This window comes from Neolamprologus brichardi, chromosome 17 (assembly GCF_056152115.1).
Source record: "Neolamprologus brichardi isolate AB-2024 chromosome 17, ASM5615211v1, whole genome shotgun sequence".
Classification (NCBI taxonomy): Eukaryota; Metazoa; Chordata; class Actinopteri; order Cichliformes; family Cichlidae; genus Neolamprologus; species Neolamprologus brichardi.
This window is the reverse complement of record NC_142120.1, coordinates 19,591,903-19,605,173: the sequence shown is the minus strand read 5'-3', so window position 1 is coordinate 19,605,173 and position 13,271 is coordinate 19,591,903. Positions and strand designations below refer to the sequence as shown.

Below are 13,271 nucleotides of genomic sequence, written 5' to 3'. Positions count from 1 at the left end.
AATCATATCCGAAATCATCACATTTACAAATAAAAACATATTTTTAATGTAATGCTTGTCCTCTGAAATTATAATGTGTGTGTGTGTGTTTTGCTATCTTTCTGAGGACCAATGTTTGTCTCAAAACTATTATCACAAGGACATATCTGATAGGAGGACATGTGACAGATCTTCAAAACATTTGCATTTTTCATGTTAAGATTTTGCTTAATGGCTGGGGTTAAATTTGGGGTAAATGGCAAGAAAACGCATCATGTCAATGAGCGACCGCACAAAGATAGCAAAAACAGTGCAGTGCTAGAATAGAAGATTACAGTAACACAGCTCAGACAGGTCAGACAAGGGATTTCATCATTCACTTCAAAGCCCTAGAAAAGGGGTTTTGTTACTTTCTTTCCAGATACTTTCTGACCACACCCTGTCAGGCAATTGAAGTCAGCAAATCACTATTTTAATGTCACCTTATATATTTTACTATCCCATGAAAAAAAAAGGTTTCATTTCTTTAAAGTGATAAGTGGCAGAAAATAGCTGGGTGGATGTATGGATGGATATAATTTATTAGTACATTTATACTGTTCATTTTAAAAGTAATCTAAATGTGCAGAACATCTTTACTGGTGTTGTATTAAAAACTATAGGGGCTGCTTGGCTGAAACCTATATTTTCTTTATTCATACACATGTTCCTAAACATATTTTACAGTTCACAAGCATCTATTTTTAGTCGTAAACACGAATGAATCACACTGGCCTTATGATCATTGCCTTCCTGCCATGTTTCCCATGCAATTAAGTTCTCCTCCTTCTTTCAGTAGCCTCATATGCTTTCTTTGATGGGAAAATAATGACTACAAGAAAAAAAATGCTTGTTAACGACTGCTGGGTTTGGTCAGTTTGCTTCATAGCTGAAATCTTGACTTGAAATGGCTAGGCCAATATGGGGGTTTTTTGGTCTATCAGTTCATTGGTTATATTTGAACCTTCTTCAAAACCTTATAAGACCTAAAAAGAGCTAGAGTATAGCCAGAATTTCTGAACTAAGAAAACGTCAATACAAATGTTACCGAAACATTACTGAAACATACTGACTTTAAATCCAGCCCTGAAGCAAATCTTTTTCTCCTATGCTGTTGAGAAACAAGTTGAGACGCTGTCATATTGCTTCATACTTTAAATAAAGATGCTCTTTTGGACTTTAACAAAAGTCAGCTCCCATAAACCCCATGACCTTTCTCAGCTAAACGTCATAACTGCAAGGAAATGATGAGTTCACTGAGCAATAGAGATGTTATTGAGTGTGGAACTAAACTCCAATCAGCTCCAATCTCACAAGTAACAATTGATTAATTTTAGTTAAATCCCAAAGGTAATGGTTTCTTAAAATATCTAATACTATGACATAGTAAATATTAGTTTTTTATTTTACCCCACAGGGCCTTCATTTTTGTTGGATCAAATTTGGTACTTTTGCAGTTCAAAATGTTTGAAACATAACATCAGTGTCCCTGATTCATCATTATAAGGATGACTATTACACAATTAATCACTTGCTAACAAAAATCAACTAACCAAATGTCATTAGTACAGAGGTTCAATAACAGTCAGATCAGGTAGGCCGTTCCTCCCAGTAACACTGGGATTGGGCAGGCGGCGGCAGCATTCGCTTCCCTGCACTGGTACGCCTTTAACGAACCCTGATCATGCCCATTCTACTTTACGGCGCGGAGACGTGGACAATGCTCAAACACGACCTGAGCAAGCTCGAAGTTTTCCAAATGCGTTGCCTTAGATGCGTTCTCGGCATTTCCCTTCACGACCATCATTCGAATGACACCATCCTCACCAGCTGCGGCAGCCAACCGACGATTGGCAACCTAATCCAGCGCCGCCGATTCCGTTGGTTTGGCCACATTTGTCGAATGGACCAGAGCCGCTACCCCCATGGCCTACTCTGGTTGACCCGCCCCACCGATTGGAGGGTGCATCGAAATGCACCAAAAAAGACATGGATGAAACAAATCCGGGATGATTTGAAGGCCCTTCGACTTGACCTCGAGCAGGCAAGAACCATCGCCTTAGATCGAAAAGCGTGGAAGATAATCGTTGGTCAAGCAAGAGAACCTGCGGCACCTATAGCAGCATACTGGTTGCGCGGCTGACCACCGCCGCTGGTCGTCCGCTAAAGGACAAGAAGAAGAATACTGGGATGATCCCGGCCTAAAGGTGCATGGAAGCAACGCTCTCAATGACTGGGAAAAAAAACTGTTATACAAGTAGCAAAAAGCCTACCTCTGTTCTGGCACCAGTGTGGGGCCCCATTGACCCTGTCCTATGCAGGGTAAACTGGAGTCTTAATTTTGTTTTTCATCATAGGGCTTGTCAGCTTTTTGTCTGACACCTCACCCTGATCCAATTTGTCTTAGGAGACTCTACCAGGAGCAAACTGCTCCTGACAACATAGCTCCACATCACACCCATAGTTTACATAAATGCAGCTTGCTAATACAGCTTACTAGCCTCAGATGATAGCACTCTCACCCAAAAATCTGGGTCCAAAATCCAGCAGGAGCCAAAACACTAATACAGAGGCTTCAAAATGCATATCAAAAAACAATAACTGACACCTAGAATATGTATAGACCAATATCCATTAAACACAATGAAGTGCATGTGACACAATAAGAAGAAAGAGCAAAACAGTCTATTTGACTCAGATCCAGTAATCCTCACTGGATTAGTTCAGTCTTGACAACTGTAGTGAATTCTGAGACTCTCCAGTAATGAAGGCGAAGCTTTAAGAGATATAAGCAGGGAACACTAAAACACAACACAGGGTCCACAGCTGTGACTTTATGCTGCAGATATACCAAAACTCTTTTGTGTTAATAATGCAGATAAGTATTTACCTGTGACAATGTTTATTTTCTTTATTTAGTCCTTCAAAATACACCGGGATCATTCCATAACAAATGTGAAAAAAGCTCCCACTTGACACCCTCAGAATTAGCAGATATTTTGTGTGTCAGGCCCTCTTAGTACACAGTGGTGAGTTGAAGTTTTAAACTTTTTAATAATTTGGGCAGGGATAGCTCAGTAGGTAGAGCGATGGCCCCATGATCGGAAGGTCAGGGGTTCGATTCCCCTGAACAGCTACCTTGAGGTACCCCTGAGCAAGGTACCGTCCTTACACACTGCTGCCCACTGCTTGACTGAGTGAATGGGTTAAATGCAGAGAGGAATTTCCCCACGGGGATCAATAAAGTATACCAAACAGTTAGCTACAATAAAAAAAAGCCCACATTTTCAAAAATTATTATAATTAATTATTATAAAAGTTGAAAACAAAGTCTACAGCCCCCCTCTGGTCTGCTGCATAAGCCTGAAACCCATCCAAATCAGCTGCTGTCCTCCAGATTTCCCTGTTTGCTCAGATTAGTTCTCCACACTCTCAGTCACAGTTCCCTGTGCTACTCTTCACACCATCAACCCACTCTGTTCTCTAAGAGCCCATTTTATCATCCATTAATTACATAAAAAATTAAAAAGCAGTTTCCAAGAAGAAAAACTTTTTTTTCTAAGAGTCACAAATTCAGCAGTGTGTTACATACCAATGAAGAGGATGGGGAAGGTGATGAAGAGCAGGAACACATGAGGAACCAGGTTGAGAGCATCCACGAAGCACGGATTGTTCAGCACGCCGTTTTTCACACTGTAGGCAGTGCTGTTGTTGCCACAGAATGACAAGGCCCTGCCGCTATCCAACTGCTCCATATGAGTCCTGAGTCAGTCTGGGAAAATAAGGCCCAAAATCAGCCGACACATCACAAACCACACTAAAGACAATTGAGATTATTTTTATAAAAAAATAATAATTTTATGTAATCTTGCAGCAGCAGCAGCTGCTTTGAAGTTCAGACATTTCTGTGGCTTGACACACAAAGTACACACACACTCTCGGTGCTACACTCAGGCTTCTGAGAGGCATGAGAGCTATTTCAGGGACACCGTCCAGTTATGTGCAGCTTATGGTGGCTTAATGTTAAGTGAATATTAAGACTTGGAAAAGCCTCGTCTTAGATCTCATGATGCCATTGTTACTTCTGTAATTGATTAATGCGCAGAGCCAATAACCCCAGGCTCTGGGATTCAAATCTGTGACATGAATGCCCTCCTTCTTTACATTGGGTTAGGGTTAAAATTGTGACCTCACTAGCACATCTTCAACATCGTCAGAATGTGTTTGAAAACTCATTTGTATTCCTTGATGCTTTGGTCAACGATTGCCGTTTTTAAATGCACTCGACTTTACTCGTGACATCATAAAGATCCAAGAATAGAACAAAAGAGAAAAAGAAAAGTCTGCAGCCTACGACAGAGTATTAGGGCCACATTAGGAAAAAATGTATTACTGTTCATTTTACTGAAACTATTTAACTATTTAACTGAAACTATTTTTTAATTATTATATTTTATGGTATAACATACCCGCACTATAGTGGATGAGTGTGTAACCATTGGTATCATTGAATCTGTCCAGCTACTTCATTTTGTGGGAATCCAGCCAAGTCTTCCAGGTTTTAGGGTTTTTCCTTCTGACCAGATGCCGATTTCTGCACCATCTCTTTAACGTCCTTATACTTATCACAACAACATAAATAATTCTTTATTACTAAAACTGATTTTGAAGCACAATTTCACTAATTCATCTACACAAGGCTTTTTGTAGAGGGTGTAACAGCAAGGGCAGCTGTTTAACTTGAAACAACAACTCCCCAAATTTCAACTTTATTTACAAAGGTTTGGCTTTATGTGAAGTGTGCTGTTTTAGCGTTGACTCTAACTAAACATGTCTTTTTTCCCTTTTGTAAAATTAGTTCTGTAACAAAGTCAGATATGATATGCCTCAAACACAAGGGGGAAAAATGTGAAAAATATCAGTAGATTATTAAACACCTCCTAACAGATGACAGTTAGCAGTATGCTAAGCTAATAGCTAATATTTATACTTGGTAATAAATCCAAATACTCACCAGATATTAAAGTAAACAGTTTTTTGTTTTGTTTTTTATTAAAGAATCATATCTCTATCTTATGTAGAAATGGCAGCAGTGCCCAGAGCTGATAATGAAGCCAGTGCCAAAAACTGCAGTTCCTCTAGTGACCACTTGAGGCTGTCTCTAAAAGTGATTCAACACCCAATGCCCCCATATTGAATGATCAAACTACAACAGAAAACAGTCTTTACAGTCTGGTACCAAAAAAAAAACGAAAAACAGATTTTGCCTCTTTGGATAGTTACCCCCTTATAACAGCTGTACTGGAGTGACATTTTTATGACCTATTCTGGCGTTGTACTGCTAAATATTACGGTTAGGGGTGTGACCACTTTCTAGCTCTCTGCTAGACCTTCGCTAATTCTACTCAGTAACTTGGACGTTGTGATTGTGCTGCTGAAGCATTTTTTAATGGGACTATCTGAACAGTAATTATGGCTTGCTGTCAGGTACAACTCATCCAAGAATTCTGTGCTTAAGTTTTCGTGACTAAAAAACATATTTTATTCAAATCTTTTACTTAGCATGAATTAGCAGTTACGTGCTCTGGGTTTTGCATCTGTAGAGTTGGATGCACCAACCTTTACCTTTAAATTACCTTTACCCAAGCATGCCAATAGCTAGTGCCCCTCTGTGTGCACTTCCAATCACTTATTATACTTCGTTATCACTTCTGACTTCAGAAAACTAACATGACACCTGGCAAAATGCTAATGTTGAGGCCTAAATATGCAAAGGCTAGTTACTGAATGACTACATGGCGGTTACGTTCAACGTTTATATGCAGCCACTACACAGCATTCTGTTGCCTTATTGCTGAGAAATTATCACTGTGTGACTTACAGGAGAAGAAGTGTATCGTTTCAAGCAGAGTTTCACCTCAAATTTCTGCCTACTGTTAACTTCTTTACTTATTTATTTATTACCGTATTACTTTCCCTTTTACTACCATCACAGAAGGATGTAATTAATGTACGTGGATCATTTAACTTGGAAGTACAATTAAGTTAACCTTGAACACCTGCGTTACACTACAGCCCAGTACTTAAACTACATGTGGATAATTCAGGAACCTAATTTAGAGTTGTTTAAATTGAAGCATCTTAATAAGAAAAACTACAATGGTAGCGTAATAAAACCAAGTGTCTTACCTCAGAGTAAAGTAATAAGCCTTATCAACACCGTCTCATTCAGAATGCTTGAATTTAAAAAAAAAAAAAAAGCAAATAAAAACAAAAACAAGGAAAACAGACAAAGGAAAGAAAAAAGAAAGGAAGAAAGGAGGGAGAGGAACAGAAACAAAATACGGTGAGAGTTGGAGAGGGAAAAAGTTGATTATTTTTAGCTCCGCAAGAGATTCAGCTGCTCCACTCACTACTGCCTGTCTGTGTAGATGGTGTCAGCTTACATCATGTATGAAGAAACGCTTCCATCCAAGTCTTTCAAAATAAAACCTTTGTATTTGCAAATAAACTGAGTACTGTGGATGTGCTTACACTGAATTACTCACAATCCACAGTTAAATATAGAAAAATGCTAATTGTCTCTCATTGCAAATTTCCATAATGTGGCTCCTGATGCAGAACAGGTTTCTACTAATTGGAGTAAGAAAGCAGTTTATTTAGATAGAATAAACAAGAAGAACCAGTCCATATAATAATTTAGTGGTTTTGAAAAATATAATACGAAGATCATTATTTATAATATCTATAATTACATTTATCTATACCTTAGTTTATAGTTTATCTTTTTGGCAACTTAGTTCAATTTAAAATACGAGTTCATGATGACTAGAACTGTACTAGTACACAAAAAGAACAATTGCAGATTGTAAGATAAGATATTTACTGTTTAGTTTTTTTAAAATAATCACTGTTATTACCAGCACATGTGACACAACAGTCTTAAAGTCAACAATGTAGATTCAACACTTTACACCCCATTTTTTTAAAACACCTTGTACAATGCAGGAATAACATGAAGTAATACTAAAACCAGCATATTGAGGCAGTTAAATATTTAAATACTATATATGCTTTGAATACAGACATCTGGTTTGTTCTCTGCACATGTATAATGTCATCATGTGTACGCATGCTAAATGCATGCACCTAACCTAACCAAAATGTCCTTGTGTCATTTTCACTCATTATTTTAAATTGTTTGTGTTCAATTTCACTACACATATTCTTGATCCCACATTACATTTGTCTCCTTTTTTGCCCTTCAGACTGTGTTGTATGCTCAGCAGTTTCTATAAACTGAACATCCCTATAGTTAAAAAGAAAAAAAGGAGTTTTATTTTGAAGGTTCAAACCTCATAAAAATCAGCAAAACTCAGTATATTCAGACAGCTTGATACAAAGTCACCTCCTATCAGATTTCCAAACTTGTACCAGTTTAAGGGTGAGAAGGAGGTTTATTATAGGCTTCCTCAACAGTCTGCTGACATGTCAAGAGCAAAGTGGATTTACAAACATGCAGCTAAAGAAATATCGCTTAATCTGGCATATCTACTTTTATCATGTGCAGTACTTTTATTTAAACCTCTACAGCACAAACAATCTGTCTGTATGATTGTATGAATATTGTTGGAAAATCAAACATGTTTTAGGTAAATCACACAGATGCGTAAAGTCATTATATTAATATTTTATTCAAAATAACTAGAATTAGTTGATATGATATATATAAATAGAGTAAATATAATGCTATTTTAATTAACAAGGTGAAATATGACACTATCCTTAAGGGACCTCAACCTGCTCTAATGTTTTGGCATGTGCACATTTATAATGATGGACACTTTAAACTCTTTAATCTGATTTCGTGTGGTTGCACACACAGCAGCTTGATGTGGGAGATCATCCCTAAAACCTGAGTGAATCCTAGAGCCTGCAGGGTACACACGTGAAACTGCTATGCTTAGCATTAAAACAGAGACCGGGACCTTTGATGAGGTCAGCGGGCGCACTGAAGAGAGCACATTATCGACTGTATTGTCTTTCATTCATGCAAGCTGCTGCACTCAGAAGGACGAGGTTCAAGTCTTGCATGCATAGAAATACCTAAAAAAATATGATGGAGCGGGAGGGAGGATCAATCGGGTTTACTTTCACGTGTCATTCAGTGTCCTTCATTGTGATTCAGTCCTGCCACGCATTAATATCAACAAACCTCCATTCAGAAATCAAACAGTTGGAAGACTTTCAACACGCGGACCAGTAAAAACAGACATATTATAAAGATGTGTGATTTTTCTAAATCAATGTGATCCAATCTAATATTCGGCAAGAATAACTGAAATAATAAGAAGATGTAAATTTATAAATCCTTAAACTTTTTAAACTGTACCGCTTGTAATCGACCAATCCTCCTTCCACGACCAGCAGCAAAACGCATTGTTTTTTCCTGAACTGTGTGTGCACGGTGCATTACACTGTGCCGAAATGAAGACTCGCATCTCAAAGACTCCGATATTTTACACTGTTTATTTTGAAGCTACGCGCCAGTAGTAAGAGCCAAATCGACTCAAACTGGAGGAATGCTCAATGAAGTCTGGCTCTCTCACAACAGAGCACCATCTCTTAACGTCCTCAGTTAAGACGTCGTGTTACGGCACACTGAGGATGCTGTAGCCTGGTTACGAATGACAGAAGGATAAAGAAGGAGAGCTCACCCCAGCACTTACCCGACCTTTGACGCAGGTTTACGGGTCACGGCGTCTCTTCCGCAGTCTTTATCCCCGTTCGAGGTGTCTTATTATGGTTGCGGTTTATACTGAAGGCTCGGTGACAGGAAATGCCTATATATTACGACCACTATCGTGTCCGCTCAGAAGCCGTTATGGCGCTCGTGCGGCACAATACGCACGCACTCTCAGATATGATGGCTGTCTTTTTTTTTTTCTTTTTTTTTTTGGAATAGTTCATGTACATGATAGAAGGATAAATTTAGGTCAAACTAAAGCCAAATCAGGATTAAATCGGCCTTTTTCAGAGATGCTGTTTGTAAGCTGGCAAATTAGGAGTATGTTTCAAATGAAATAAAGGAATTTTTCCCCCAGGTTATGATATCAGAGAAAAAAATGAAGACTATTTTAACTTATGTGTGGTTGGTAATATAAGAGCCATAACAGTGACTCAATGTTAGTAGAGTTTTCAAATATTGTTTTCCCATTAATTTTATTTTGAAAAGTGTAAGCGCTATTTACGGCACAGTGCAGGGAGGGAGCTTTCCAATCTGATTGTACCTCTAAGACGGGGACACCTAACGGAAGACTCGTGCTCAGTGCATTATATTTTTATAAAGTTAAAAAAGACAGTTATGAAGGTAATTTGTAGAAAAGGTACACCTCCAAATTTGGAGGCCTTCCAAATTTCTTTTTTCTTGACAGGACCTGACAGTCTAAATTACTGCTCCAAAAATATCAATTTAAATATGTAAAAATTGATAATTCAGCTGTACAGATCAAGGATCACTGACTTAACTTAATTCAATTCACATTAATTTTTAAAGTGCCAAACCACATCAACAGTCATCTTAAGGTGTTTTATATTATAAAGTAATGACCCTACAATAAAACAAAGAAACCCCCAACAATCAGATAACTCCCTGACCCAAGAGCAAGCATTTGGTCACAGTGGGAAGGAAAAACTCCCCTATAACAGGAAGAAATCTCCTGCAGAACCAGAGGGAGGGAGGACAAAACAGGGGTGTCCAAATTCATAGGCTGCATCCTCCCGAGGCTGCATGTGTAGGCAGATTACATGATGTAATTGATGTGTGATGTACTCCTCCGAATGCAGCCAACAAATGTGTCCTCCTTTTCCCCAAATTTGAAGGATGCGTCGGGTGTATCCTTGTATCCATATCCCAGAATTCACAGTAAGGCCCAGCCAATTCCAGTTTCCAACAATGGCGGCCGCTAGTTGTAATATTACTCTTATTACTCTTTCTGGGTCACAAAATAAACTTTTGTGATATTTTCAGGTGTGTAAACTTCAAATATCTGCTCGGTTTTTCAAGATATCACACATTTGCAAAAGTGCTCCGACATTTTTGGAGATGTCTGTTACCCAACAGCTCGATAGCTAGCCGGGGCGATAACAGCGAACTCCCAGCACATCGTTTTCAACCCCCGCAGTCTTTCTCTACTCAGGTTAAACATGATATATAAGTCACTTAGATAACTTAAAAATGTTATTGTTTGGCCTTTTTTGGTGTTTTATTTGTGAGTAAATCAGTTCTCTTTCAAACATTCGTTTCGGTGTCTCACTATGGGGAACGCTCTCTCAGCGTTGTCCTCAGAAGCCTCTATATCATTACTCCAGCCAGTATTGGCTGGCAGTCGTGACGCTTGCGTCAGGGAGGGGCCACCCTCCTCCCTATAAAAGGGTGTGACGCAGCGTCACCCGTCATTCAATTTCCTCTTCTCGCTTCTTAGAATCCTCATCTCTCCTGACTGTGAACGTGAGTGCTAGCTTAACTGTCCACACGAGCAAGCTAACACCTTGGTCACCGGGCGCTAGCACGGCTCGCGTTTCGTGTCACCTGCTCTTCACCACAGAGCCAGGTCGGAGAGTGTGTTAGCTGCCACCACGCATCTAGCTCAACAGTTAGCTGACCAAGCTATCTGTCTTTGCTACACACGGCCACCAAGCCAAGTAGCGCAAGCGCTAGCCACCACACTAGCTAGGTCATACTAGCTCACCATAGCTACCCGACCGAGAGAAGAAAAGAAAAAAAAAAAAAGTTCAGCGTTAGCCGTCCAGCCATTCCAAGCTAGCTACACCAAGCTTCCTTAATATGGCAGACCGCAAACCGCTGCCCAGAATTTGCTCCTGCGGTTGCAAAATCTCAGGTTCAGATACACATGACGCGTGTGTGATGTGCCTCGGGCTGCAACACGCCCAAGCAGCTATTTCCACACCGGGTATATGCGAACACTGCGCTCGCTTCACCCACAAAAGCCTTCGCCGAAGGCTAGCCCGCCAGGCTAGCTTGTCGAAGGAGGACCCAATGCTGTCTCCAGTCGGCCCACCGATGGAGCACACTGAGTCCGCCACACCAGGCACCAGCTGGGGCGACGAGATGGATATCGTCCTCCCGCTGGTGGATGATGCCGAGGTCAGCTGCGAAGCTATGTTTGATTCTCTCGAGGCTAATGACGAGCTACTCAGCGAATCCTCTGAGGGAGCGTCGGAACATCTCGTCTCGGACGAGGATGACGACGTTTTCTTTGCCCCCTCTGGTCGAAATTCTGCGACACAAGGGGCCGATTGTGATAACCCCGGCACACAGTCCCGCGGCATGGAGCTATTTGACGTTGCAAAACGGGCAGCTGAAAAGCTGGCAATCCCATGGCCCGCGGTGACAACGGAGACCTCCACCTCACGATACGAGGGTAAAAGGCTCCCCGTAGCAAAGCGCACTACTAAGCAGGTACTGCCGCTTTTCCCCGAATGCGTGGACGAGGTCACACGCTGCTGGGCAAAGCCATTTTCGTCACCCAACCCCGTGCAGGGAGCGGCGGCGTTTGACTGCGCTGGAATGAAAGAGAAGGGCATCTACCAAATTCCCACAGTGGAGAATCTGGTGGCTTCTCATCTCCACCCAAACCAGAAACTTTCCATGTCATCTGGTCCGTCCCTGCCCTCCAAGGCCGAACGCCTGCAGTCCTCCCTGGCTGACAAGGCGTATAAATCGGTTGCCACCACCGCGAGGGCATTGAACGCCTCATCGCTCCTGCTAGCCTACTCGGCGGAGCTCCAGGACCAGGCTGCTGCGAACCCGGATGCTAGCGAGCTGTGGGAAGAGCTGGGCGTAGTTACGGACCAGTGTCTCCACCTCACTAGAGCAGCAGTACAAGCGGCGGGCAGAGCCCTCAGCATCATCGTCCTACAGGAGAGGGCAAGATGGCTGAACTTGTCGGGGCTTTCGGACAGAGAAAAACGTGACATTCTGGACGAAAGCATCGACCCCGCTGGGCTTTTCGGGACCGCCGTTGCCACCATGCAAAGACGGTGCGAGGAGAAAAAGAAAGAGGGAGAGGCCCTGCAGCTGTGTCTCCCTAGGAAGACCCAGGCTGCGCCTCCACCCAGTCGCCGCACGTTCGCTCAGGTCACCAGCCGTCCAGCCGGCGTGCCGACGTTTAAAATCCCTCGCCGCCCAGCCCCGCAGGTCGCGGCCCAGGGTCCCCTAGGATCGCAGAACCCTAAGACCCACTGGCCCAGGAAACACGTCCCGCCTGCTGCCGCTCAGGGTGCCCCACCACCAGCCAAGCAGTCGGACCGCAAGAAGAAGCGGACTGCCTAACATCCCCCACGGGGAGATCGGAGCCGGACCAGCCCGGGCTCCAAGTTCACTCCAGGGCTCAGTTCCGGAGCCCGTTCGGAGAAGTGTGTTCTGCCTCCACCTTTCAGCGCCTGGGACTCGAGTTGGATCCCACAGAGCGCATTTCAACAAAGAGACGGCGAGACACTGTTCAGCTGAATCAAGCATGTCTGTCTCACAAAACACACTGTTTATTAAAAACTCACCCGTTGCATCCAGGCATGTCGCCAAGGGCACGGGAAAAATGTGTGAAAAACACAGAAAGCATGTTGAAAAACATAATGCCCCCACGCACCCAGACACCACCGGGGTTGATTCCCTCAGTGGTGTCCGGCCCCATAAGCGCTGGTCAAGCGCGGGCCACCCGCGCATGCGCAGTCGGGTCTGGCCCGAAGGACCAGTTTCCGCCACAAGAGGGAGCCAGAGCTCCGTCTACTGTGGAGTGCCTGTCTTTGGGGCCGCTGTCAGCAAGAATAGAGAGATGGCGAGCTCTCGCTGCGCCAGAATGGGTTGTGAGGACATTAGAGCGAGGCTATCGTTTGCAATTCGCAACCACCCCTCCCAGATTTCACAAAGTGATTTTCTCTCTTGCAAAAGGCGAATCAGCCAGGATCCTGCAAGAAGAAATAACTACCTTGCTATCAAAGGGAGCAGTACGAGAAATACCCCAGGAGCAGAGCCAATGCGGCTTCTACTCAAAGTATTTTCTCGTGCCCAAGAAGGGAGGGGGACTGCGTCCGATACTGGACCTACGGGCTCTGAATCAGCATCTGAGGTCATACAAATTCAGGATGTTGACGACCACCACTCTGCTGCATGTAGTGCGCCCAGGCGATTGGTTTACATCAATAGACCTGAAGGACGCATACTTTCACATCCC

General features: G+C 42.5%; 2 protein-coding genes across 10 annotated transcripts in view; one reads left to right on the top strand and one right to left on the bottom strand.

Annotated features, from left to right (window-relative positions):
• Positions 1 to 8,913, bottom strand: part of abcc9 (ATP binding cassette subfamily C member 9) — a 69,357-nt gene extending 60,444 nt beyond the window's left edge. For 7 of the 9 annotated variants that reach the window (XR_015716696.1, XR_015716697.1, XR_015716698.1 and 4 more), the window contains exons 1-2: positions 8,748 to 8,913; positions 3,611 to 3,790 (exon numbers count right to left, since the gene is read on the bottom strand). Coding sequence is in view for 6 of the 9 variants with exons in the window: in XM_087831031.1 (XP_087687157.1) it covers positions 3,611 to 3,773 (163 nt within the window). In the remaining 3 variants the exon portion in view is untranslated. Of the gene's footprint in view, positions 1 to 3,610; positions 3,791 to 6,207; positions 6,255 to 8,735 lie in introns of all 9 variants that reach the window. The other 2 variants (XM_087831028.1, XM_087831029.1) reach the window with 2 other exon arrangements.
• A 1,539-nt stretch (positions 8,914 to 10,452) lies between these two features.
• On the top strand, positions 10,453 to 12,373 carry LOC148097910 (uncharacterized). The gene has a single exon (XM_087831044.1). The coding sequence runs from the start codon at positions 10,865 to 10,867 to the stop codon at positions 12,371 to 12,373; it is 1,509 nt and encodes a 502-aa protein (XP_087687170.1). The 5' UTR covers positions 10,453 to 10,864.
• The last annotated feature ends 898 nt before the right edge of the window (positions 12,374 to 13,271 follow it).